This window comes from Nerophis lumbriciformis, linkage group LG20 (assembly GCF_033978685.3).
Source record: "Nerophis lumbriciformis linkage group LG20, RoL_Nlum_v2.1, whole genome shotgun sequence".
Lineage (NCBI taxonomy): Eukaryota > Metazoa > Chordata > Actinopteri > Syngnathiformes > Syngnathidae > Nerophis > Nerophis lumbriciformis.
Genome location: NC_084567.2, coordinates 11,950,901 through 11,977,410, shown reverse-complemented (window position 1 = coordinate 11,977,410; position 26,510 = coordinate 11,950,901). Strand labels below are relative to the sequence as shown.

Below are 26,510 nucleotides of genomic sequence, written 5' to 3'. Positions count from 1 at the left end.
AGCACCTGGTATCATACTTGATATCAACATGCCAGCACCTGGTATCACACTTGATGTCAACATGCTGAGACCTGGTATCGTACTTTATATCAACATGCCAGCACCTGGTATCATACAACATGCCAGCACCTGGTATCATACTTGATATCAACATGCCGGCACCTGGTATCATACTTGATAGCAACATGCTGGCACCTGTATCATACTTGATATCAACATGATAGCGCCTGGTATCATACTTTATTTCAACATGCCAGCACCTGGTATCACACTTGATGTCAACATGCTGAGACCTGGTATCATACTTGATATTAACATGCTGGGACCTGGATCATACTTGATATCAACATGCTAGCACCTGGTATCATACTTGATATCAACACCCGGGGACTTGGTATCATACTTGATATCACCATGCCAGCACCTGGTATCATACTTGATATCAACATGCCATCAACTGGTATCATACTTGATATCAACATGCCAGCACCTGGTATCATACTTGATATCAACATGCTGTCACCTGGTATCATACTTGACAGCAACATGCTAGCACCTGGTATATACTTGATATCAACATTCTGGCACCTGGTATCATACTTAATATCAACATTCTGGCACCTGGTATCCTACTTGATATCAACATGCTGGCACCTGGTATCATACTTGATATCAACATGCCAGCACCTGGTATCATACTTGATATCAACATGCCGGCACCTGGTATCATACTTGATATCAACATGCTGTCACCTGGTATCATACTTGACAGCAAAATGCTAGCACCTGGTATCATACTTGATATCAACATTCTGGCACCTGGTATCATACTTAATATCAACATGCTGTCACCTGGTATCATACTTGACAGCAACATGCTAGCACCTGGTATCATACTTGATATCAACATTCTGGCACCTGGTATCATACTTAATATCAACATTCTGGCACCTGGTATCATACTTGATATCAACATGCTTGAACCTGGTATCATACTTGATAGCAACATGCGGGCAATTGATATCATTGTTGATATCAATATTCCAGCACCTGGTACCATACTTGATATCAACATGCCAAAACCTGGTATCATACTTGATTTCAACATGCCAGCACCTGGTATCATACTTGATATCAACATGCCAGCACCTGGTATCATACTTGATATCAACATGCCAGCACCTGGTATCATACTTGATATCAACATGCCAGCACCTGGTATCACACTTGATATCAACATGCCAGCACCTGGTATCACACTTGATATCAACATGCCAGCACCTGGTTATGAAATTATGGGATGGCCATGATAACATGACAAAATCCAATGTAAGTCGATACAATGTCAACACTGTAATATATCATTCATGATTAATCAGTTTTGATTGCACAAGATGCTGAAGGCCAGTTTGATATCAACACGTTTGCACCTGCTATCTTTTGATATCAACGCGTTTGCACCTGCTATCTTTTGATATCAACACGTTTGCACCTGCTATCTTTTGATACCAATACGTTTGCACCTGCTATCTTTTGCTATCAACATGTTTGCACCTGCTATATTTTGATATCAACATGTTTGCACCTGCTATCTTTTGATATCAACACGTTTGCACCTGCTATCTTTTGATATCAACACATTTGCACCTGCTATCTTTTGATAGCAACACGTTTGCACCTGCTATCTTTTGATATCAACACGTTTGCACCTCCTATCTTTTGATATCAACACGTTTGCACCTCCTATCTTTTGATATCAACACGTTTGCACCTGCTACCTTTTGATGTCAACACGTTTGCACCTGCAGTCTTTTGTGTGTGTGTGTGTGTGTTGATATCAAGGGATGGCAGGTGCAAACATGTTGATATGAAAAGTATTACAAAGTATCCAGTAACAAGCGTGTCCGCATCATTCCACTTCAGCCCAACGTCATTCATTTGAGACCACTAGGTGTCACCAAAAAACAATGACCACTCCACTTCAACTTAAAGACAGCATAAGTCCATTCCAGACGGTTAATAATAAAACAAAACCAATTACCACTCCACTTCAACTTAAAGACGGCATAAGTTTATAAAACACACATGTGAGCGTTCCAAAGTTGGATGTATAATTATTGTTCTTCTACCTCCATGGAAGTATTTCTCCAAGCTAAATCTTCTTTCCCTTCCCCCGACAACGCATAGGTCATTCTTACATAACCACCTCCTTATCATCTGCAGGCCTCTCTCTCTCTCTCTCTCTCTCTCTCTCTCTTGCTCTCTCTCTTGCTCTCTCTCGCTCTCTCTCTCTCTCTCTCTCTCTCGCTCTCTCTCTCGCTCTCTCTCTCTGGCGTCTGGCACAGATTAGTGTTACATGTGATAATCCATGTCTTTGTACGTGAAGCACCGCCCACACAAACCATGTGACCGGGTGGTTCCTACTCTTTCCCGCCACAAATAGCCGAAACAAACACGTTGATATAAACATGGTAGTACCAGGTGCTAACATGATATCATCTCATACCAGGTGCTAACATGTTGATATCATGTGATACCAGTTGCTCAGATGTTGATATCATGTGATGCCAGGTGTTAACATGTTGATATCATGTGATGTCAGGTGCTAACATGTTGATATCATGTGATGCCAGGTGTTAACATGTTGATATCATGTGATGTCAGGTGTTGATATCATGTTTAAACATGGCAGTACCAGGTGCTAACATGTTGATATCATGTGATGCCAGTATAAACATGTTGATATCAAGTTTAAACATGGTAGTACCAGGTGCTAACATGATATCATCTTATGCCAGGTGTTAACATGTTGATATCATGTGATACCAGGTGCTAACATGTTGATATCATCTGATGCCAGGTGTTAACATATTGATATCATGTGATGCCAGTATAAACATGTTGGTATCCATTTTGAACACGGTGATACCAGGTGCTAACATGTTGATATCATGTGTTGCAAGTTGCAAACATGTTGGTATCAAGTTTGAACACGGTGATACCAGGTGCTAACATGTTGATATCATCCGTTGCAAGTTGCAAACATGTTGGTATCAAGTTTAAACATGGTGATACCAGGTGCTGACATGTTGACATCGTTTGTTGCCAAGTGCTAACATGTTGGTATCCAGTTTGAACACGATGATACCAGGTGCTAACATGTTGATATCATCTGTTGCAAGTTGCAAACATGTTGGTATCAAGTTGGAACACGGTGATACCAGGTGCTGACATGTTGATATCAAGTTTAAGCATAGTGATACCAGGTGCTAACATCTTGCAAGCATGTGATGCCAGGTGCTTACATGTTGATATCATGTGATACCAGGTGCCAACATGTTGATATAATCTGATGCGAGGTACTAACATGTTGGTATCAAGGGATATCAGGTGCTAACATGTTGATATCATGTGATGCCAGGTGTTAACATGTTGATATCATGGGATGCCAGTATAAACATGTTGGTATCCAGTTTGAACACGGTGATACCAGGTGCTAACATGTTGATATAATCTGTTGCAAGTTGCAAACATGTTGGTATCAAGTTTGAACACGGTGATACCAGGTGCTAACATGTTGATATCATCTGTTGCAAGTTGCAAACATGTTGGTATCAAGTTTAAACATGGTGATACCAGGTGCTGACATGTTGACATCGTTTGTTGCCAAGTGCTAACATGTTGGTATCCAGTTTGAACACGATGATACCAGGTGCTAACATGTTGATATCATCTGTTGCAAGTTGCAAACATGTTGGTATCAAGTTGGAACACGGTGATACCAGGTGCTGACATGTTGATATCAAGTTTAAGCATAGTGATACCAGGTGCTAACATCTTGCAAGCATGTGATGCCAGGTGCTTACATGTTGATATCATGTGACACCAAGTGCCAACATGTTGATATCATCTGATGCGAGGTACTAACATGTTGGTATCAAGGGATATCAGGTGCTAACAACTTGATATCATCAGACAAACATGTTTATATCAAATTTAAACATGGTGATACCAGGTGCTAATATGTAAATATCATCTGATGCCAGGTGCTAACATGATGATATCATGTGATGCCAGTTACAAACATGTTATCAAGTTTAAACATGGTGGTACCGAGTGCTAACACGTTAGTATGATGTGATGACAGTTGTAAACATGTTGATATCAAGTTTAAACATGGTGATACCAGGTGCTAACATGTTTATCATCTGTTGCCAGTAACAAACACTTTGATATCAAGTTTAAACATGGTAGTACCAGGTGCTAACATGTTGATATCATCTGATGCCAGGTGCTAACATGTTGATATCATGTGATGCCAGTATGCACATGTTGATATCAAGTTTAAAGATGGTGATACCAGGTGCTAACATTATCTGATAGCAGATGCTAACATGTTGGTATCCAGTTTGAACACGGTGATATCAGGTGCTGACATGTTGATATCATGTGATGCCAGGTGCTAACATGTTGATATCATGTGATGCCAGGTGCTAACATGTTGATATCATGTGATGCCAGTATAAACATGTTGATATCAAGTTTAAACATGGTGATACCAGGTGCTAACATTATCTGATGACAGGTGCTTGTTGGTATCCAGTTTTAATACGGTGATATCATGTTGATATCATGTGATGCCAGTATAAACATGTTGATATCAAGTTTAAACATGGTGATGCCATGTGCTAACATGTTGATATCATGTGATGCCAGTACAAACATGTTGACATCAAGTTTAAACATGGTGATGCCAGGTGCTAACATGTTGATATCATGTGATGCCAGGTGCTAACATGTTGATATCGTGTGATGCCAGTATAAACATGTTGATATCAAGTTTAAACATGATGATGTTAGTTGCTAACATGTTGATATCATGTGATGCCAGTATAAACCTGTTGATATCAAGTTTGAACATGGTGATGCCAGGTGCTAGCATGTTGATATCATGTGATGCCAGTATAAACATGTTGATATCAAGTTTAAAAATGGTGATGCCAGGTGCTAACATGTTGATATCATGTGATGCCAGTATAAACCTGTTGATATCAAGTTTGAACATGGTGATGCCAGGTGCTAGCATGTTGATATCAAGTTTAAACATGGTGATGCCAGGTGCCAACATGTTGATATCAAGTTCAAACATGGTGATGTCAGGTGCTACCATGTTGATATCATGTGATGCCAGTACAATCATGTTGATATCAAGTTTAAACATGGTGATGCCAGGTGCTAACATGGTGATATCATGTGATGCCAGTACAAACATGTTGACATCAAGTTTAAACATGGTGATGCCAGGTGCTAACATGTTGATATCATGTGATGCCAGGTGCTAACATGTTGATATCGTGTGATGCCAGTATAAACATGTTGATATCAAGTTTAAACATGGTGATGTTAGTTGCTAACATGTTGATATCATGTGATGCCAGTATAAACATGTTGATATCAAGTTTAAAAATGGTGATGCCAGGTGCTAACATGTTGATATCAAGTTTAAACATGGTGATGCCAGGTGCTACCATGTTATCATGTGATGCCAGTACAAACATGTTGATATCAAGTTTAAACATGGTGATGCCAGGTGCTAACATGTTGATATCATGTGATGCCAGGTGCTAACATGTTGATATCATGTGATGCCAGGATAAACATGTTGATATCAAGTTTAAACATGGTGATGCCAGGTGCTAACATGTTGATATCATGTGATGCCAGTATAAACCTGTTGATATCAAGTTTAAACATGGTGATGCCAGGTGCTAACATGTTGATATCAAGTTTAAACATGGTGATGCCAGGTGCTACCATGTTGATATCATGTGATGCCAGTATAAACATGTTGATATCAAGTTTAAACATGGTGATGCCAGGTGCTACCATGTTGATATCATGTGATGCCAGTACAAACATGTTGATATCAAGTTTAAACATGGTGATGCCAGGTGCTAACATGTTGATATCATGTGATGCCAGGTGCTAACATGTTGATATTATGTGATGCCAGTATAAACATGTTGATATCAAGTTTAAACATGGTGATGCCAGGTGCTAACATGTTGATATCATGTGATGCCAGTATAAACATGTTGATATCAAGTTTAAAAATGGTGATGCCAGTTGCTAACATGTTGATATCATGTGATGCCAGTATAAACCTGTTGATATCAAGTTTAAACATGGTGATGCCAGGTGCTAACATGTTGATATCATGTGATGCCAGTACAAACATGTTGATATCAAGTTTAAACATGGTGTTGCCAGGTGCTAACATGTTGATATCATGTGATGCCAGGTGCTAACATGTTGATATCATGTGATGCCAGTATAAATATGTTGATATCAAGTTTAAACATGGTGATGCCGGGTGCAAACATGTTGATATCATGTGATGCCAGGTGCTAACATGTTGATATCATGTGATGCCAGTATAAACATGTTGATATCAAGTTTAAACATGGTGATGCCAGATGCTAACATGTTGATATCATGTGATGCCAGTACAAACATGTTGATATCAAGTTTAAAAATGGTGATGCCAGTTGCTAACATGTTGATATCATGTGATGCCAGTATAAACATGTTGATATCTAGTTAAAAAATGGTGATGCCAGGTGCTAACATGTTGATATCATGTGATGCCAGTATAAACCTGTTGATATCATGTTTAAACATGGTGATGCCAGGTGCTAACATGTTGATATCATGTGATGCCAGTATAAACCTGTTGATATCAAGTTTAAACATGGTGATGCCAGGTGCTAACATGTTGATATCAAGTTGAAACATGGTGATGCCAGGTGCTAACATGTTGATATCATGTGATGCCAGGTGCTAACATGTTGATATCATGTGATGCCAGTATAAACATGTTGATATCAAGTTTAAACATGGTGATGTTTTATGTTACTGTTTGCATCTCAACCGGTCAGCCGCCGCTCCCTTCACTTGTCGTGTTGTTGTTGCCGTGACGACCCTGAGAGGAGTTGGTGTGCTGGTCACGGAGCGTGACGGCGGTGTGCCGCGTCAACGTGGCGGCCATGATGGCGCCTAAGCGAAGCCTCCAGAAGAGGAAGTGCGTACACGTTGTGGATGAGAGGTTAGCTTGGAGCAGCCACCTTTCAACAGCTGCTTCCTGTTTTCTTTTCGCTTGTCACCTCATTTGCATATTACGTGTGTGTGTGTTTGTGTGTGTGTGTTTGTGTGTGTGTGTGTGTGTGTGTGTGTGTGTGTGTGTGTGTGTGTGTGTGTGTGTGTGTGTGTGTGTGTGTGTGCGCGTGTGTGTGTGTGTGTGTGTTTGTGTGTGTCTTGATTGAAACAAGATGAATTATTTTGGTTTCTGTGGGGAAAAAACCTGATGTTTATGTCAGCTGTAGAACAGAAGATGTATCGGTGCTTCCTGTTGCTACAAAATAAAAGCGTTCAAGTCAGCCCTTTTTCTATAAATAAAAGCTCACAATGTTGCCAAACTGACTAACAGACCAGTTCACTTCGGCACCACCTTGGAAGTACGCTAACTTATCCTATGTTAGCATGCTAATGTTTTACGCTAGCATTTTTGAAAATTGTATTGGTATAAACTTAAAAATCATGGCCTTCGATACTTGGCGCCCTCTTAGAAGTCTGCAAACTATCACTATGTCATCATGCTAATGTTAGCATGCTAACATTTTATGATAGAATTTTAGCTAATTTTATTATTTTAAGCCTAAAAATCCTGGCTTATGATACTTTGCGCCAACTTAAAAGGATGTTATTTTATCCTGTATTAGCATGCTAACATTTTTTGCTAGCATTTTTGACAATTTTATTGGTATAAACTTAAAAATCATTGCCTTCGATACTTGGCGCCATCTTAAAAGTCTGCAAACTATCACTATGTCATCATGCTAATAATAGCATGCTAACATTTTATACTAGAACTTTTGCAAATTGTATTTTTATTAAAAGTATGCTACTTTTTCTAATGTTATGTTAACATTAGCATGCTAACAGTTTATAATATAATTTTAGCTCATTTTATTCTTTTAAACCTACAAATCCTGGCTTATGATACTTTGCGCCATCTTAAAAGGATGTTATTTTATCCTATATTCGCATGCTAACATTTTACGCTAGCATTTTTGAAAATGTTATTGGTATTAACTTAAAAATCATTGCCTTCGATTCTTGGCGCCATCTTAGAAGTCTGCAAACTATCACTATGTCATCATGCTAATAATAGCATGCTAACATTTTATACTAGAACTTTTGCAAATTGTATTTGTGTCATGGCTTGGAATACTTGGCGCTATATTAAAAGTATGCTACTTTTTCTAATGTTATGTTAACATTAGCATGCTAACAGTTTATAATATAATTTTAGCTCATTTTATTATTTTAAACCTAAAAATCCTGGCTTATGATACTTTGCGCCATCTTAAAAGGATGTTATTTTATCCTATATTCGCATGCTAACATTTTACGCTAGCATTTTTGAAAATGTTATTGGTATTAACTTAAAAATCATTGCCTTCGATACTTGGCGCCATCTTAGAAGTCTGCAAACTATCACTGTCATCATGCTAACGTTAAATACAATTTGCAAAAGTTTTTGTATAAAATGTTAACATTTTATACTAGAACTCTTGCAAATTGTATTTGTTTCATGGTTTGGGATACTTGGCGCTATATTAAAAGTATGCTACTTTTTCTAATGTTATCATTCTAACATTAGCATGCTAACATTTTATGATAGAATGTTAGCTAATTTTATTCTTCTAAACCTAAAAATCCTGGCTTATGATACTTTGCGCCATCTTAGAAGTATGTTAACTTATCCTATATTAGCATGCTAATTATAGCAGGCTAACATTTTATACTAGCAGCTTAGTAAATTGTTTTTGTTTAAACCTAAATATTACGGCCAGTGATCCTTGGCACCATATTAAAAGTATCCTACTTTGTCTTATGTTATCGTGCTAACATTACCGTGCTAACATTACCATGCTAACATTTTATGCTAGCATTTTAGTGAATTGTCTTAGTTTAAACCTAAATATCATGGCTTGTGATACTTTAAACCATAATAAAAGTATGCTACTTTTTCTTATGTTATCGTGCTAACATTAGCGTGCTAACATTACCATGCTAACGTTTTATGCTAGCATTTTAGCGAATTGTCTTAGTTTGAACCTAAATATCATGGCTTGTGATACTTTAAACCATAATAAAAGTATGCTACTTTTTCTTATGTTATCATGCTAACATTAGCATGCTAACATTTTATGTTAGCATTTTAGCAAATTGTATTTGTTTAAATTTAAATATCATGGCTCCTGATACTTTAAACCATATTAAAAATATTATACTTTTTCTTACGTTAGCATGTTGACATTAGCGACGTTTTATGCAAGCATTTTAGCACATTGACTTCCCGACCAAACATTTTATATTTCTCTTTCGTTGACCCGTGAAGAGCTTATGTTGACAATGTGATCCAAAGTCTTCCTCAGCACTCGGCGTATCTCGGTGGGCCGGGCCGGGGGATTACTGACTTTTAGACCTTCACCACGGCCCTACTAGAACTTTGTTAACCTTTTATAGCAACGTGAGAGCGTCACACCGCCAGGTCGCCATGGAGACCCCACAAAGCGACTGCTGCTCAGGAATGTTCCTTCTAACAAATGGACGACTACCCCGATAAGAGCTGCTCTTTTGCTACGCTTGCTAGCGGCTCGCATACTTCCATCTTAGAAGTACACTCATTTTTCCTGCTATCATGCTAACGTTAGCATGCTAACATTTTATATCAGTGTTTTAGCTTATTTTGTTATATTTAACCAAAAAAATCACATGATACATGGCACCATATTAGAATCATGCTAAAGTATGATTATTTTTATTTTATGCTAGCATTTAGCTAATTTTACTAATTTAAACCTAAAAAAATTGTTTTTTTATACTTGGCGCTACCTTTATAGGTATGCCAACTTCTCCCGTATTAGCATGCTAACATTTTATGCTAGTATTTTTGCCAATTTTATTAATTTAAACCTACTCAATACTTGGCAAATTCTTAGAAATACGCAAGCTTGTTCTATGACATCATGCTAACCTCAGCATGGTAATGTTTGATGCTAGCATTTAAGCTAATGTTATTAGTTTATACCTAAACAAAAAAAATAAAATAAAAAAAATACTTGGCGCTATCATAGATGTATGGTAGATATTAGCAGGCCAACATTAGCATGCTAACGTTTTATGTTAGCATTTTAGCGAATTTTATTTGTTTAAACCTAAATCATTGCTTTTTTACATGTAGTCTACATGTAAAGCGACTTTGGGTACTTAGAAAAGCGCTATATAAATCCCAGTTATTATTATTATTATTATTATTTTTATATTTGCCACATTCTTGGATGTATCTTAAATGTTCTTATGTCATCATGCTAACATTAACATGCTAATGTTTTATATCAGTGTTTTAGGTAATTTTATTAATTTAAACAAAAAAATCATGACTTTTGTTTCATGGCACCATATTAGGATCATGCTAAATTATCCTATGTTATTATTTTATGTATTTGCATGCTAACATTTTCTGGTAGCATTTTTGCCAATTTTCCCCGCCCATTTAAACCTAAAAATTATGGTTTTTGATACTTGGCGCTACCTTATAGGTATGCCAACTTATCCCGTATTAGCATGCAAACATTTTATGCTAGCATTTTTGCCAGTTTTATTAATTTAAACCTACTCGATACTTGGCAAATTCTTAGAAATACGCAAACTTGTTCTATGACATCATGCTAACGTCAGCATGGTAATGTTTGATGCTAGCATTTTAGCTAATTTTTTTAGTTTATACCTAAAAATAAATAAATAAATAAATAGAAAAAATAAAATAAAAATCATGGCTATTAATACTTGGCGCTATCATGGATGCACGGTAGATATTAGCGGGCCAACATTAGCATGCTAACGTTTTATGTTAGCATTTTAGCGAATTTTATTCGTTTAAACCTAAATCATTGCTTTTTTTATACTTGCCACCTTCTTGGATGTATGTTAAATGTTCTTATGTCATCATGCTAACATTAGCATGCTAATGTTTTATATCAGTATTTTAGCTAATTGTATTAATTTAAACCAAAAAATCATGACTTTTGTTACATGGCACCATATTAGAATCATGCTTAAGTATCCTATATTAGCATGCTAACATTTTATGCCAGCAATTAGCCAATTTTAGTAATTTAAACCTAAAAATTATGTTTTTTGATACTTGGCGCTACCTAATAGGGATGCCAACTCATCCTGTATAAGCATGCTAACATTTTATGTTAGTATTTTTGCCAGTTTTATTCATTTAAACCTACTCAATACTTGGCAAATTCTTAGAAATATGCAAACTTGTTCTATGACATCATGCTAACGTCAGCATGGTAATGTTTGATGCTAGCATTTTAGCTAATTTTATTAGTTCATACCAAAAAAATAAATAAATAAAAATAGAAATACAAATAAAAATAATCATGGCTATTAGTACTTGGCGCTATCATAGATGTATGGTAGATATTAGCAGGCCAACATTAGCATGCTAACATTTTATGCTAGCATTTTTGCCAATTTTATTCGTTTAAACCTAACAATCATTGCTTTTTTATACTTGCCACCTTCTTGGATGTATGTTAAATGTTCTTATGTCATCATGCTAACATTAGCATGCTAATGTTTTATACCAGTATTTTAGCTAATTTTATTAATCTAAACCAAAAAAAATCATGACTTTTGTTACATGGCACCATATTAGGATCATGCTAAATTATCTTATATTAGCATGCTAACATTTTATGCTAGCACTTAGCCAATTTTGGTCATTTAAACCTAAACATTATGTTTTTTGATACTTGGCACTACCTAATAGGGATGCCAACTTATCCTGTATAAGCATGCTAATATTTTATGCTCGTATTTTTGCCAATTTTATTCATATAAACCTACTCAATACTTGGCAAATTCTTAGAAATACGCAAACTATCACATCATGCTAACGTCAGCATGGTAATGTTTGATGCTAGCATTTTATCTATTTTTTTTAGTTTATACCTAAAAAACAAAAAAAAACGAACAAAAATAAAATAAAAACACCAACAAAAAACAAAAACATGGCTATTAGTACTTGCCGCTATCATAGAAGTATAGTATAGTAGGCCAACATTAGCATGCTAACATTTTCTTTTAGCATTTTTGCCAATTTTTGTCCCCCATTTAAACCTAAAAATTATGTTTTTTCTATGACATCATGCTAACGCCAGTATGGTAATGTTTGATGCTAGCATTTTAGCTAATATTATTAGTTTATACATAAAAAAACTTAAAAAAACAAATCATGGCTATTAATACTTGGCGCTCTCATAGATGTATGGTAGATATTAGCAGGCCAACATTAGCATGCTAACGTTTTATGCTAGCATTTTTGCCAATTTTATTCGTTTAAACCTAAAAATCATTGCTTTTTTAAACTTGCCACCTTCTTGGATGTATGTTAAATGTTCTTATGTCATCATGCTAACATTAGCATGCTAATGTTTTATGTCAGTGTTTTAGCTAATTTTATTAATTTAAACCAAAAAATCATGACTTTTGTTACATGGCACCATATTAGAATCATGCTAAATGAGCCTATGTTATTATTTTATGTATTCGCATGCTAACATTTTCTGCTAGCATTTTTTTTTTTGGTCATCATTCGATATCATTAGCATTAGCATAATCGGTTGCGATGCGTTTAAGGTGCATGGGAGAGACAAAAAGTGAGCGCAAAACATGAAAAGCCGGAGTTAAGCTTTTATATTGGCTGCAGTTTGACTCTGGAACAGATCATTTCTTTATTTCAATGGCAACAACTGAGGCGAGTTAGCGAGTGTGAGCTAACACAGAGCTTCCTTGTGGCGCACACAATGGCAGCCGTGGGGGGAGGGGAGGAGTGCGAGCAGCAGCTGTTGGTGTGTGTGTGTGTGTGTGTGTGTGTGTGTGTGTGTGTGTGTGTGTGTGTGTGTGTGTGTGTGTGTGTGTGTGTGTGTGTGTGTGTGTGTGTGTGTGTGTGTGTGTGTGTGTGTGTGTGTGTGTGTGTGTGTGTGTGTGTGTGTGTGTGTGTTTTTAAGAGCTTAGTTTCCCAGCCATGTTCAGCCTTTAAACTGAAAGGACCAAAGCGGTTGTCGTGGAGACGGGCCGCCTATCATGGGATGGAAGTAGGAGTGACACGTGTGCGTTTTCACTTCCTGTCATGTGACTGACGGCACATAGACTCTTCAACAAGCTAGCATATTGATACCAGGTTAACATGTTGATATCATGCGATGGCAGTTACAAACACTTTGATATCAAGTTTAAACAGGTCGATACCAGGTGCTAACATGTTGATATAATGGGATACCAGGTGCTAACATGTTGATGTCATGCGATGCCAGTTACAAACACTTTGATATCAAGTTTAAACATGTTGATACTGGGCACTAACAAAAGTAATATGATGCAATGTCAGTGATAAACACGTTGATATCAAGTTCCATCATGTTGCTACTTGGTGCTAACAAAAGTAAAATGTTGCAACGCCAGTGACAAACATGTTGATATCAAGTTGGATCATAGTGATACAAGGTGCAAACAAGCTGATATCATGTGATGCCAGTCACAAACATGTTATCTAGTTGGATCATGGTGATACTAAGTGCAAACAAGTTGATATGTGATGCCAGTCACAAACAAGTTGATATCAAGTTGGATCATAGTGATACAAGGTGCAAACAAGTTGATATCATGTGATGCCAGTCACAAACATGTTATCTAGTTGGATCATGGTGATACTAAGTGCAAACAAGTTGATATGTGATGCCAGTCACAAACAAGTTGATATCAAGTTGGATCATAGTGATACTAGGTGCAAACAAGTTGATATCATGTGATGCCAGTCACAAACAAGTTGATATCAAGTTGGATCTTAGTGATACCAGGTGCTAACATGTTGATATCATGCGATGCCAGTTACAAACACTTTGATATCAAGTTCAAACCTGACGATACCAGGTTCTAACATGTTGATATAATGGGATACCAAGTGCTAACATGTTGATGTCATGCGATGCCAGTTACAAACACATTGATATCAAGTTCCATCATGTTGCTAGTTGGTGATAACAAAAGTAAAATGTTGCAATGCCAGTGACAAACATGTTGATATCAAGTTGGATCATAGTGATACAAGGTGCAAACAAGCTGATATCATGTGATGCCAGTCACAAACATGTTGATATCTAGTTGGATTATGGTGATACTAGGTGCTAACAAGTTGATATCATGTGATGCCAGTCACAAACATGTTATCTAGTTGGATCATTGTCATACTAGGTGCAAACAAGTTGATATGTGATCCCAGTCACAAACAAGTTGATATCAAGTTGGATCATAGTGATACTAGGTGCAAACAAGCTGGTATCATGTGATGCCAGTCATAAACATGTTGATATCAAGTTAGATCATAGTGATGCTAGGTGAAATCAAGCTGATAGCATGTGATGCCAGTCACAAACATGTTATCGAGTTGGATCATGGTGATACTAAGTGCAAACAAGTTGATATGTGATGCCAGTCACAAACAAGTTGATATCAAGTTGGATCATAGTGATACTAGGTGCAAACAAGCTGATATCATGTGATGCCAGTCACAAACATGTTATCTAGTTGGATCTTAGTGATACCAAGTGCTAACATGTTGATATCATGCGATGCCAGTTACAAACACTTTGATATCAAGTTCAAACCTGACGATACCAGGTTCTAACATGTTGATATAATGGGATACCAGGTGCTAGCATGTTGATGTCATGCGATGCCAGTTACAAACACTTTGATATCAAGTTCCATCATGTTGCTAGTTGGTGCTAACAAAAGTAAAATGTCGCAATGCCAGTGACAACATGTTGATATCAAGTTGGATCATAGTGATACGAGGTGCAAACAAGCTGATATCATGTGATGCCAGTCACAAACATGTTGATATCTAGTTGGATTATGGTGATACTAGGTGCTAACAAGTTGATATCATGTGATGCCAGTCACAAACATGTTATCTAGTTGGATCATGGTGATACTAAGTGCAAACAAGTTGATATGTGATGCCAGTCACAAACAAGTTGATGTCAAGTTGGATCATGGTGATACTATGTGAAAACAAGTTGATATCATGTGATGCCAGTCACAAACACCTTGATATCAAGTTCAAACCTGAAGATGCCAGGTTCTAACATGTTGATATAATGGGATACCAGGTGCTAACATGTTGATGTCACGCGATGCCAGTTACAAACACTTTGATATCAAATTCCATCATGTTGCTAGTTGGTGCTAACAAAAGTAAAATGTTGCAAAGCCAGTGACAAACATGTTGATATCAAGTTGATTATGGTGATACTAGGTGCTAACAAGTTGATATCATGTGATGCCAGTCACAAACATGTTGATATCTAGTTGGATTATGGTGATACTAGGTGCTAACAAGTTGTTATCATGTGATGCCAGTCACAAACATGTTATCTAGTTGGATCATGGTGATACTCGGGGCTAACAAGTTGATATCATGTGATGCCCGTGACAAACATGTTATCTAGTTAGATCATGGTGATACTAGGGGATAACAAGTTGATATCATGTGATGCCCGTCACAAACATGTTATCTAGTTGGATCATGGTGATACTAGGTGCAAACAAGTTGATATGTGATGCCAGTCACAAACAAGTTGATATGAAGTTGGATCATAGTGATACTAGGTGCAAACAAGCTGGTATCATGTGATGCCAGTCACAATCATGTTAATATTAAGTTAGATCATAGTGATACTAGGTGCAAACAAGTTGATATGTGATGCCAGTCACAAACAAGTTGATATCAAGTTGGATCATAGTGATACTAGGTACAAACAAGTTGATATGTGATGCCAGTTACAAACATGTAGGTGCAAACAAGCTGATATGTGATGCCAGTCACAAACATGTTGATATCAAGTTGTATCATAGTGATACTAGGTGAAAACAAGTTGATATCATGTGATGCCAGTCACAAACATGTTGATATCTAGTTGGATTATGGTGATACTAGGTGCTAACAAGTTGATATCATGTGATGCCAGTCACAAACATGTTATCTAGTTGGATCATGGTGATACTCGGGGCTAACAAGTTGATATCATGTGATGCCAGTCACAAACATGTTATCTAGTTGGATCATGGTGATACTAGGGGCTAACAAGTTGATATCATGTGATGCCCGTCACAAACATGTTATCTAGTTGGATCATGGTGATACTAGGTGCAAACAAGTTGATATGTGATGCCAGTCACAAACAAGTTGATATGAAGTTGGATCATAGTGATACTAGGTGCAAACAAGCTGGTATCATGTGATGCCAGTCACAAACATGTTAATATTAAGTTAGATCATAGTGATACTAGGTGCAAACAAGTTGATATGTGATGCCAGTCACAAACAAGTTGATATTAAGTTGGATCATAGTGATACTAGGTGCAAACAAGTTGATATGTGATGCCAGTCACAAACATGTAGGTGCAAACAAGCTGATATGTGATGCCAGTCACAAACATGTTGATATCAAGTTGGATCATAGTGATACTAGGTGAAAACAAGTTAATATCATGTGATGCCAGTCACAAACATGTTGATATCTAGTTGGATCATGGTGATACTAGGGGCTAACAAGTTGATATCATGTGATGCCCGTCACAAACATGTTATCTAGTTGGATCATGGTGATACTAGGTGCAAACAAGATGATATCATGTGATGCCTGTCACAACATGTTGATATCTAGTTGGATTATGGTGATACTAGGTGCAAACAAGCTTATATCATGTGATGCCAGTCACAAACATGTTAATATTAAGTTAGATCAAAGTGATGCTAGGTGCAAACAAGTTGATATGTGATGCCAGTCACAAACACGTTGATATCAAGTTGGATCATAGTGATACTAGGTGCAAACAAGCAGATAGCATGTGATGCCAGTCACAAACATGTAGGTGCAAACAAGCTGATATGTGATGCCAGTCACAAACATGTTGATATCAAGTTGGATCATAGTGATACTAGGTGAAAACAAGTTGATATCATGTGATGCCTGTCACAACATGTTGATATCTAGTTGGATTATGGTGATACTAGGTGTAAGCAAGCTTATATCATGTGATGCCAGTCACAAACATGTTAATATTAAGTTAGATCATAGTGATACTAGGTGCAAACAAGCTGATATGTGATGCCAGTCACAAACATGATGATATCAAGTTGGATCATAGTGATACTAGGTGAAAACAAGCTGATAGCATGTGATGCCAGTCACAAACATGTTGATATCAAGTTGAATCATAGTGATACTAGGTGCTAACAAGTTGATATCATGTGATGCCAGTCACAAACATGTTGTCTAGTTGGATCATGGTGATACTAGGTGCAAACAAGATGATATCATGTGATGCCTGTCACAACATGTTGATATCTAGTTGGATTATGGTGATACTAGGTGCAAACAAGCTTATATCATGTGATGCCAGTCACAAACATGTTAATATTAAGTTAGATCATAGTGATACTAGGTGCAAACAAGCTGATATGTGATGCCAGTCACAAACATGATGATATCAAGTTGGATCATAGTGATACTAGGTGAAAACAAGCTGATAGCATGTGATGCCAGTCACAAACATGTTGATATCAAGTTGGATTATAGTGATACTAGGTGAAAACAAGCTGATAGCATGTGATGCCAGTCACAAACATGTTGATATCAAGTTGAATCATAGTGATACTAGGTGAACACAAGTTGATATCATGTGATGCCTGCCACAACATGTTGATGTCTAGTTGGATTATGGTGATACTAGCAAGTTGATATCATCTGATGCCAGTCACAAACATGTTATCTAGTTGGATCATGGTGATATTAGGTGCAAACAAGCTGATATCATGTGATGCCTGCCACAACATGTTGATATCAAGTTGGATCATAGTGATACTATGTGAAAACAAGTTGATATCATGTGATGCCAGTCACAAACACTTTGATATCAAGTTCAAACCTGACGATACCAGGTTCTAACATGTTGATATAATGGGATACCAGGTGCTAACATGTTGATGTCATGCGATGCCAGTTACAAACACTTTGATATCAAGTTCCATCATGTTGCTAGTTGGTGCTAACAAAAGTAAAATGTTGCAAAGCCAGTGACAAACATGTTGATATCAAGTTGGATCATAGTAATACGAGGTGCAAACAAGTTGATCTCATATGATGGCAGTCACAAACATGTTGATATCTAGTTGGATTATGGTGATACTAGGTGCTAACAAATTGATATCATGTGATGCCAGTCACAAACATGTTATCTAGTTGGATCATGGTGATACTAGGTGCAAACAAGTTGATATGTGATGCCAGTCACAAACAAGTTCATATCAAGTTGGATCATAGTGATACTAGGTGCAAACAAGCTGGTATCATGCGATGCCAGTCACAAACATGTTGATATCAAGTTAGATCATAGTGATGCTAGGTGAAATCAAGCTGATAGCATGTGATGCCAGTCACAAACATGTAGGTGCAAACAAGCTGATATGTGATGCCAGTCACAAACATGTTGATATCAAGTTGGATCATAGTGATACTAGGTGCAAACAAGCTGATATCATGTGATGCCAGTCACAAACATGTTATCTAGTTGGATCATGGTGATACTAGGTGCAAACAAGTTGATAGCATGTGATGCCAGTCACAAACATGTTATCCAGTTGGATCATGGTGATACTCGGGGCTAACAAGTTGATATCATGTGATGCCCGTCACAAACATGTTATCTTGTTGGATCATGGTGATACTAGGTGCAAACAAGTTGATATGTGATGCCAGTCACAAACAAGTTGATATCAAGTTGGATCATAGTGATACTAGGTGCAAACAATCTGGTATCATGTGATGCCAGTCACAAACATGTAGGTGCAAACAAGCTGATATGTGATGCCAGTCACAAACATGTTGATATCAAGTTGGGTTATGGTGATACTAGGTGCTAACAAGTTGATATGTGATGCCAGTCACAAACATGTAATCTAGTTGGATCATGGTGATATTAGGTGTAAACAAGCTGATATCATGTGATGCCAGTCAAACAAGTTGATATCAAGTTGAATCATAGTGATACTATGTGAAAACAAGTTGATATCATGTGATGCCAGTCACAACATGTTAATATCAAGCTGAATTATAGTAATACTAGGTGCAAACAAGTTAATATCATGTGATGCCAGTCAAAAACAAATTGATATCAAGTTTTATCTTAGTGATACTAGGTGCTAACAAGTTGATATCATGTGATGCCAGTCACAACATGTTAATATCAAGTTGAATCAATCAGAGTGATACTAGGTGAAAACAAGCTGATATCATGTGATGCCAGTCACAACATGTTAATATCAAGTTGAATCAGAGTGATACTAGGTGAAAACAAGATGATATCATGTGATGCCAGTCACAAACATGTTGATATCAAGTTAGATCATAGTGATACTAGGTGAAAACAAGCTGATAGCATGTGATACCAGTCACAAACATGTTGATATCTAGTTGGATTATGGTGATACTAGGTGCTAACAAGTTGATATCATGTGATGCCAGTCACAAACATATTATCTAGTTGGATCATGGTGATACTAAGTGCTAATAAGTTGATACCATGTGATGCCAGTCGCAAACATGTTATCTAGTTGGATCATGGTGATACTAGGTGAAAACAAGTTGATATCATGTGATGCCTGTCACAACATGTTGATATCTAGTTGGATTATGGTGATACTAGGTGCTAACAAGTTGATATCATCTGATGCCAGTCACAAAAATGTTATCTTGTTGGATCATGGTCATACTAGGTGCAAACAAGTTGATATCATGTGATGCCAGTCACAAACAAGTTGATAACAAGTTGGATCATAGTGGATACTATGTGAAAACAAGTTGATATCATGTGATGCCAGTCACAAACAAGTTGATATCAAGTTGGATCTTAGTGATACCAGGTGCTAACATGTTGATGCCATGCAATCCCAGTTACAAACACTTTGTTACCAAGTTTAAACATGTTGATACTGGGCGCTAACAAAGGTAATATGATGCAATGTCAGTGACAAACACGTTGATATCAAGTTCCATCATGTTGCTACTTGGTGCTAAAAAAAGTAAAATGTTGCAATGCCAGTGACAAACATGTTGATATCAAGTTGGATCATAGTGATACTAGGTGAAAACAAGCTGATATCATGTGATGCCAGTGACAAACATGTTGATATCTAGTTGGATTATGGTGATACTAGGTGCAAACCAGCTGATATCATGTGCTGCCAGTGACAAACATGTTGATATCAAGTTGGATCATAGTGATACTAGGTGCTAACAAGTTGATATCATGTGATGCCAGTCACATGTTAATATCAAGTTGAATCATAGTGATATTAGGTGCAAACAAGATATTATTAATATCAAGTTGAATCATAGTGATATTAGGCGCAAACAAGTTTATATCATTTGATGCCAGTCACAAACAAGTTGATATCAAGTTGGATTGTAGTGATACCAGGTGCTTACATGTTGATATCATGCAATGCCAGTCACAAACATGTTGATATCAAGTTAGATCATAGTGATACTAGGTGAAAACAAGCTGATATCATGTGATGCCATCACAAACAAGTTGATATCAAGTTGGATCTTAGTGATACCAGGTGCTAACATGTTGATATCATGCAATGCCAGTCACAAACATGTTGATATCAAGTTAGATCATAGTGATACTAGGTGAAAACAAGCTGATAGCATGTGATGCCAGTCACAAACATGTTGATATCAAGTTGAATCATAGTGATACTAGGTGAAAGCAAGTTGATATCATGTGATGCCAGTCACAAACATGTTATCTTGTTGGATCATAGTGATACTAAGTGCAAACAAGTAGATATCATGTGATGCCAGTCAAACAAGTTGTTATCAAGTTGGATCATAGTGATACTAGGTGCAAACAAACTAATATCATGTGATGCCAGTCACAAACAAGTTGATATCATGTGATGCCAGGTACAATGTTAATATCAAGTTGGAGCATAGTGATACTAGGTGCTAACAAACTAATATCATGTGATGCCAGTAACAAACAAGTTGATATCATGTGATGCCAGGTACAATGTTAATATCAAGTTGGAGCATAGTGATACTAGGTGCTAACAAACTAATATCATGTGATGCCAGTAACAAACAAGTTGATATCATGTGATGCCAGGTACAATGTTAAAATCAAGTTGGAGCATAGTGATACTAGGTGCTAACAAGTTGTTATCATGTGATGCCAGTCATATCAAGTTGAATCATAGCGATACTAGGTGCAACCAAGTTGATATCATTTGATGCCAGTCACAAAAAAATTGATATCAAGTTTGATCATGGTAATACTAGGTGCTAACAATTTGATATCATGTGATGCCAGTCACAAACATGTTTATCAAGTTGGATCATAGTGATACTAGGTGAAAACCAGTGACGTGCAGTCAGGGGAGGCAGGTGAGGCGGGGCCTCACATGCCATCATGGAAAGAAAAAAAATTTAAAAATAAAAAAAAATAAAATGTAATTGTTATATGTATCCAGTGATTATACTATAAAGTTATTTTCCATTTAACTTCACCAGTTTTATATTATTTTTTTATTCAAAATCGCTGAATTTTCACATTTGCTGTTCAAATACTGAGAAGAGACTTGCGGTGAGTCACCAGCAGAGGTGGGTAGTAACGCGCTACATTTACTCCGTTACATCTACTTGAGTAACTTTTGGGATAAATTGTACTTCTAAGAGTAGTTTTAATGCAACTTACTTTTACTTTTACTTGAGTATATTTATAGAGAAGAAACGCTACTTTTACTCCGCTACTTTTATCTACATTCAGCTCGCTACTCGCTACTAATTTTTATCGATCTGTTAATGCATGCTTTGTTTGTTTTGGTCTGTCAGACAGACCTTCAAAGTGCCTGCGTTACTGGTGACGTTTCACTCCGTTCCACCAATAAAATGCAGTCACTAATCAAATCAAATCAAATCAACTTTATTTATAAAAGTGACGTTTGACTCCGTTCCACCAATCAGATGCAGTCACTGGTGACGTTAGACCAATCAAACAGAGCCAGGCGGTCACATGACCTGACTTAAACAAGTTGAAAAACTTATTGGGGTGTTACCATTTAGTGGTCAATTGTACGGAATATGTACTGTACTGTGCAATCTACTAATACAAGTTTCAATCAATCAATCAAAAGTGTGAAGGAAAAAAGACCCTTTTTTATTTCAAACGTACATCCCGTCACAAGCCTAAAGACTGACTGCACAGTTCCTGTCTTCACAATAAAAGTGCCGCTCCATCGCGCCTGCGCTTTCAAAATAAGAGTCTCCGAAAGCCAGCGCAAACAAGCTAGCAAGCTACGGAATTTGCCGCCAATGTATTTCTTGTAAAGTGTGTGAAAACGAATATGGAAGCTGGACAAATAAGATACCAAAAACCAACCACTTTCATGTGGTATTAAACAGAAAGGAGGAACTTTTTTTCTCCTGCATTTGAAAACGTGGACGTTAAGCACTGCTGTCTGATTACAATCAATGCAAGTCATCAGAATCAGGTAATACACCAACTTATATTCTTGTCAACATGAAAGAAATGAATCTATATGTGTTAAACATGCATGTATATTCATTAAAACACCTTTAACATGTAAACAAAAACGGCAAAATAAATAAATATAAATGATATACTGTGTATATATATATATATAAATGTGTATATATATATATATATATATATATATATATATATATATATATATATATATATATATATGATATGTGTGTGTATGTTACTCATCAGTTACTCAGTACTTGAGTAGTTTTTTCACAACATACTTTTTACTTTTACTCAAGTAAATATTTGGGTGACTACTCATTACTTTTACTTGAGTAATAAATCTCTAAAGTAACAGTACTCTTACTTGAGTACAATTTCTGGCTACTCTACCCACCTCTGGTCACCAGCCAGTTGAGGCACGTCACTGAGTTGAGCCTCACCATGGATTGCGCAATGACTCTGCTAACTGCTGGCCTGCTGTGCAGTGAGACCGTATTGCTATATGAATTATATTATACATTTCCATAGTTTAGTTAGCTGAGGTATATAATGTACAGTGTATTTTGTCAACAACTGTATGTGTGTAACGTATTTCTTGTGCTGAGCAATCATAAAAATGCTGCGAACACGCACTGGCTGAGGCTCGCTTCAATCCCGCCTCCTGGTGGTAGAGGGCGGTAGTGATCCCAGGGAGCATTTCCGCGACTGCTCGGCTGCAGAAGAAGTGACAACAAGCTACAGTTAGCAGCGATCGTTTATTTTTTCCTTTTGCCTGGACCGTTAACATGGAGGATTACATATCTAAAATAAAACAGTTTTCTAAACTGGACTTTCAATTGAAGCAGGAGGTAATACTTAAAGGAAGATCTCCATCGAGACAGAGAGACTTTTAAAACTGAAGAAAGATAAGGAAGACTTCTATAAACAAGTTATTGATGCTTTTGTTCAAAAGGAGATGCGCATGGACTTCATTTATAAGTAATAAAGTTTTTTTTAATTATATGTGCTTTTTTGTGTGCTACAGTTTGTATGTGTAAAGTTAAAGTTAAGTTAAAGTACCAATGATTGTCACACACACACTAGGTGTGGTGAAATGTGTCCTCTGCATTTGACCCATCCCCTTGATCACCCCCTGGGAGGTGAGGGGAGCAGTGGGCAGCAGCGGTGCCGCGCCCGGGAATAATTTTTGGTGATTTAACCCCCAATTCCAACCCTTGATGCTGAGTGCCAAGCAGGGAAGAATGCTGGTATAAGCTCTTAAACATAACCCGTTAACTGCTGCCAATCAAATGGTGAATAGATACTCTTTAGGGTTCATATGTTTGTAAATCTGACTGTGATGAAGTCAGTGCCTCACCAGCCATCAACCTCACCGCACGTCACTGGTGAAAACAAGTTGATATGTGATGCCAGTCACAAACAAATTGATATCAAGTTGGATCATAGTGATACTGTGTGCAAACAAGCTGATATCACGCGATGCCAGTCAAACATGTTGATATCAAATTGGAGCGTAGTGATACTAGGTCTTAACAAGTTGATATCATGTGATGCCAGTCACAACGTGTTGATATCAAGTTGAATCATAGTGATACTAGGTGAAAACAAGTTGATATCATTCAATGCCAGTCACAAACAAGTTGATATCAAGTTTGATCATGGTGATATCTAGGTGCTTGCAATTTGATATCATGTGATGCCCGTCACAAACATGTTTATCAAGTTGGATCATAGTGATACTAGGTGCAAACAAGTTGATATCATGTGATGCCAGTCACAAACAAAAAATATAAGAGAAAAACATGTTGCAGCACAAAGGAATGGTACAAGTTTGGGGATATTTTGACAAGGTGGGGGACTGTTATAAATAATAACACAATAATTACAGGTTAATAACATAAAAACCATAACAATTTAATAATAAAGACTATAATAGTTAACAACAAAAACTATAATAGATAAATAACTGTTCTAGTACAAAGGAATGGGACAAGTTTGGGGAGATGTTGATAGGTGGGGGACTGTTATGAATAATTACACAATAATTACAGGTTAATAACATAAAAACTATAACAATGTTGAAACCGTAACAGACAAATAACTGTTGCAGCACACAAGGTGGGCGGCCATCTTGACGCGGGTTTGTCTTTGTGGTCTCAAACAATGTTTGTGTGTGTATTATGAACGCAGCAACATCACAGGCAAACACTTCCTGTTGATGTTTCCATGACGACCCCTTGGGGACGTCACCTTTTTGTTCTCTGAAACAAACCTTCTCGCCATCATTGTGGCACCGGTTGCCGGGGCAACGGCTGTGGATAAACAAACTTAAACAATGTTGTGTTTCCTGAAGAATGGCCGCCTCAGTGTGACGACACAATAACAATGTTTTTGTGCGCAGACAGGAGGTCCAGGAGATAAATAATAACAATGTTTGCATGTTCTTGTGCGCAGACAGGAGGTCCAGGAGATGAATAATAACAATGTTTCCATGTTCTTGTGCGCAGACAGGAGGTCCAGAAGATGAATAATAACAATGTTTGCATGTTCTTGTGCGCAGACAGGAGGTCCAGGAGATGAATAATAACAATGTTTTGCATGTTCTTGTGCGCAGACAGGAGGTCCAGGAGATGAATAATAACAATGTTTTGCATGTTCTTGTGCGCAGACAGGAGGTCCAGGAGATGAATAATAACAATGTTTCCATGTTCTTGTGCGCAGACAGGAGGTCCAGGAGATGAATAATAACAATGTTTCCATGTTCTTGTGCGCAGACAGGAGGTCCAGAAGATGAATAATAACAATGTTTGCATGTTCTTGTGCGCAGACAGGAGGTCCAGGAGATGATTAATAACAATGTTTTGCATGTTCTTGTGCGCAGACAGGAGGTCCAGGAGATAAATAATAACAATGTTTGCATGTTCTTGTGCGCAGACAGGAGGTCCAGGAGATGAATAATAACAATGTTTCCATGTTCTTTTGCGCAGACAGGAGGTCCAGAAGATGAATAATAACAATGTTTGCATGTTCTTGTGCGCAGACAGGAGGTCCAGGAGATGAACAATAACAATGTTTCCATGTTCTTGTGCGCAGACAGGAGGTCCAGGAGATGAATAATAACAATGTTTGCATGTTCTTGTGCGCAGACAGGAGGTCCAGGAGATGAATAATAACAATGTTTTGCATGTTCTTGTGCGCAGACAGGAGGTCCAGGAGATGAATAATAACAATGTTTTGCATGTTCTTGTGCGCAGACAGGAGGTCCAGGAGATGAATAATAACAATGTTTCCATGTTCTTGTGCGCAGACAGGAGGTCCAGGAGATGAATAATAACAATGTTTCCATGTTCTTGTGCGCAGACAGGAGGTCCAGAAGATGAATAATAACAATGTTTGCATGTTCTTGTGCGCAGACAGGAGGTCCAGGAGATGAATAATAACAATGTTTTGCATGTTCTTGTGCGCAGACAGGAGGTCCAGGAGATGAATAATAACAATGTTTTGCATGTTCTTGTGCGCAGACAGGAGGTCCAGGAGATGAATAATAACAATGTTTGCATGTTCTTGTGCGCAGACAGGAGGTCCAGGAGAACTGCGTGCGCTGGAGGAAGAGGTTCTCCTTCGTGTCCAAGATGAGCGCCAACCCACACACGGGAGTGCTGGACCCTTCCGTGTGCAGAGTGTCTGTTAGGAAGGTAAAAACATTCTTTGTCACGCCAGCCGATGGACGGTCCCGTCAT

General features: G+C 37.5%; 1 protein-coding gene across 1 annotated transcript in view; it reads left to right on the top strand.

Moving 5' to 3' along the window:
• The window catches only part of eeig1a (estrogen-induced osteoclastogenesis regulator 1a), a 47,754-nt gene that overhangs the window by 1,249 nt on the left and 19,995 nt on the right, over positions 1 to 26,510 (top strand). The window contains exon 3 of the mRNA XM_061980427.1: positions 26,345 to 26,465. Coding sequence (XP_061836411.1) covers positions 26,345 to 26,465 — 121 coding nt within the window. The remainder of the gene's footprint in view (positions 1 to 26,344; positions 26,466 to 26,510) is intronic.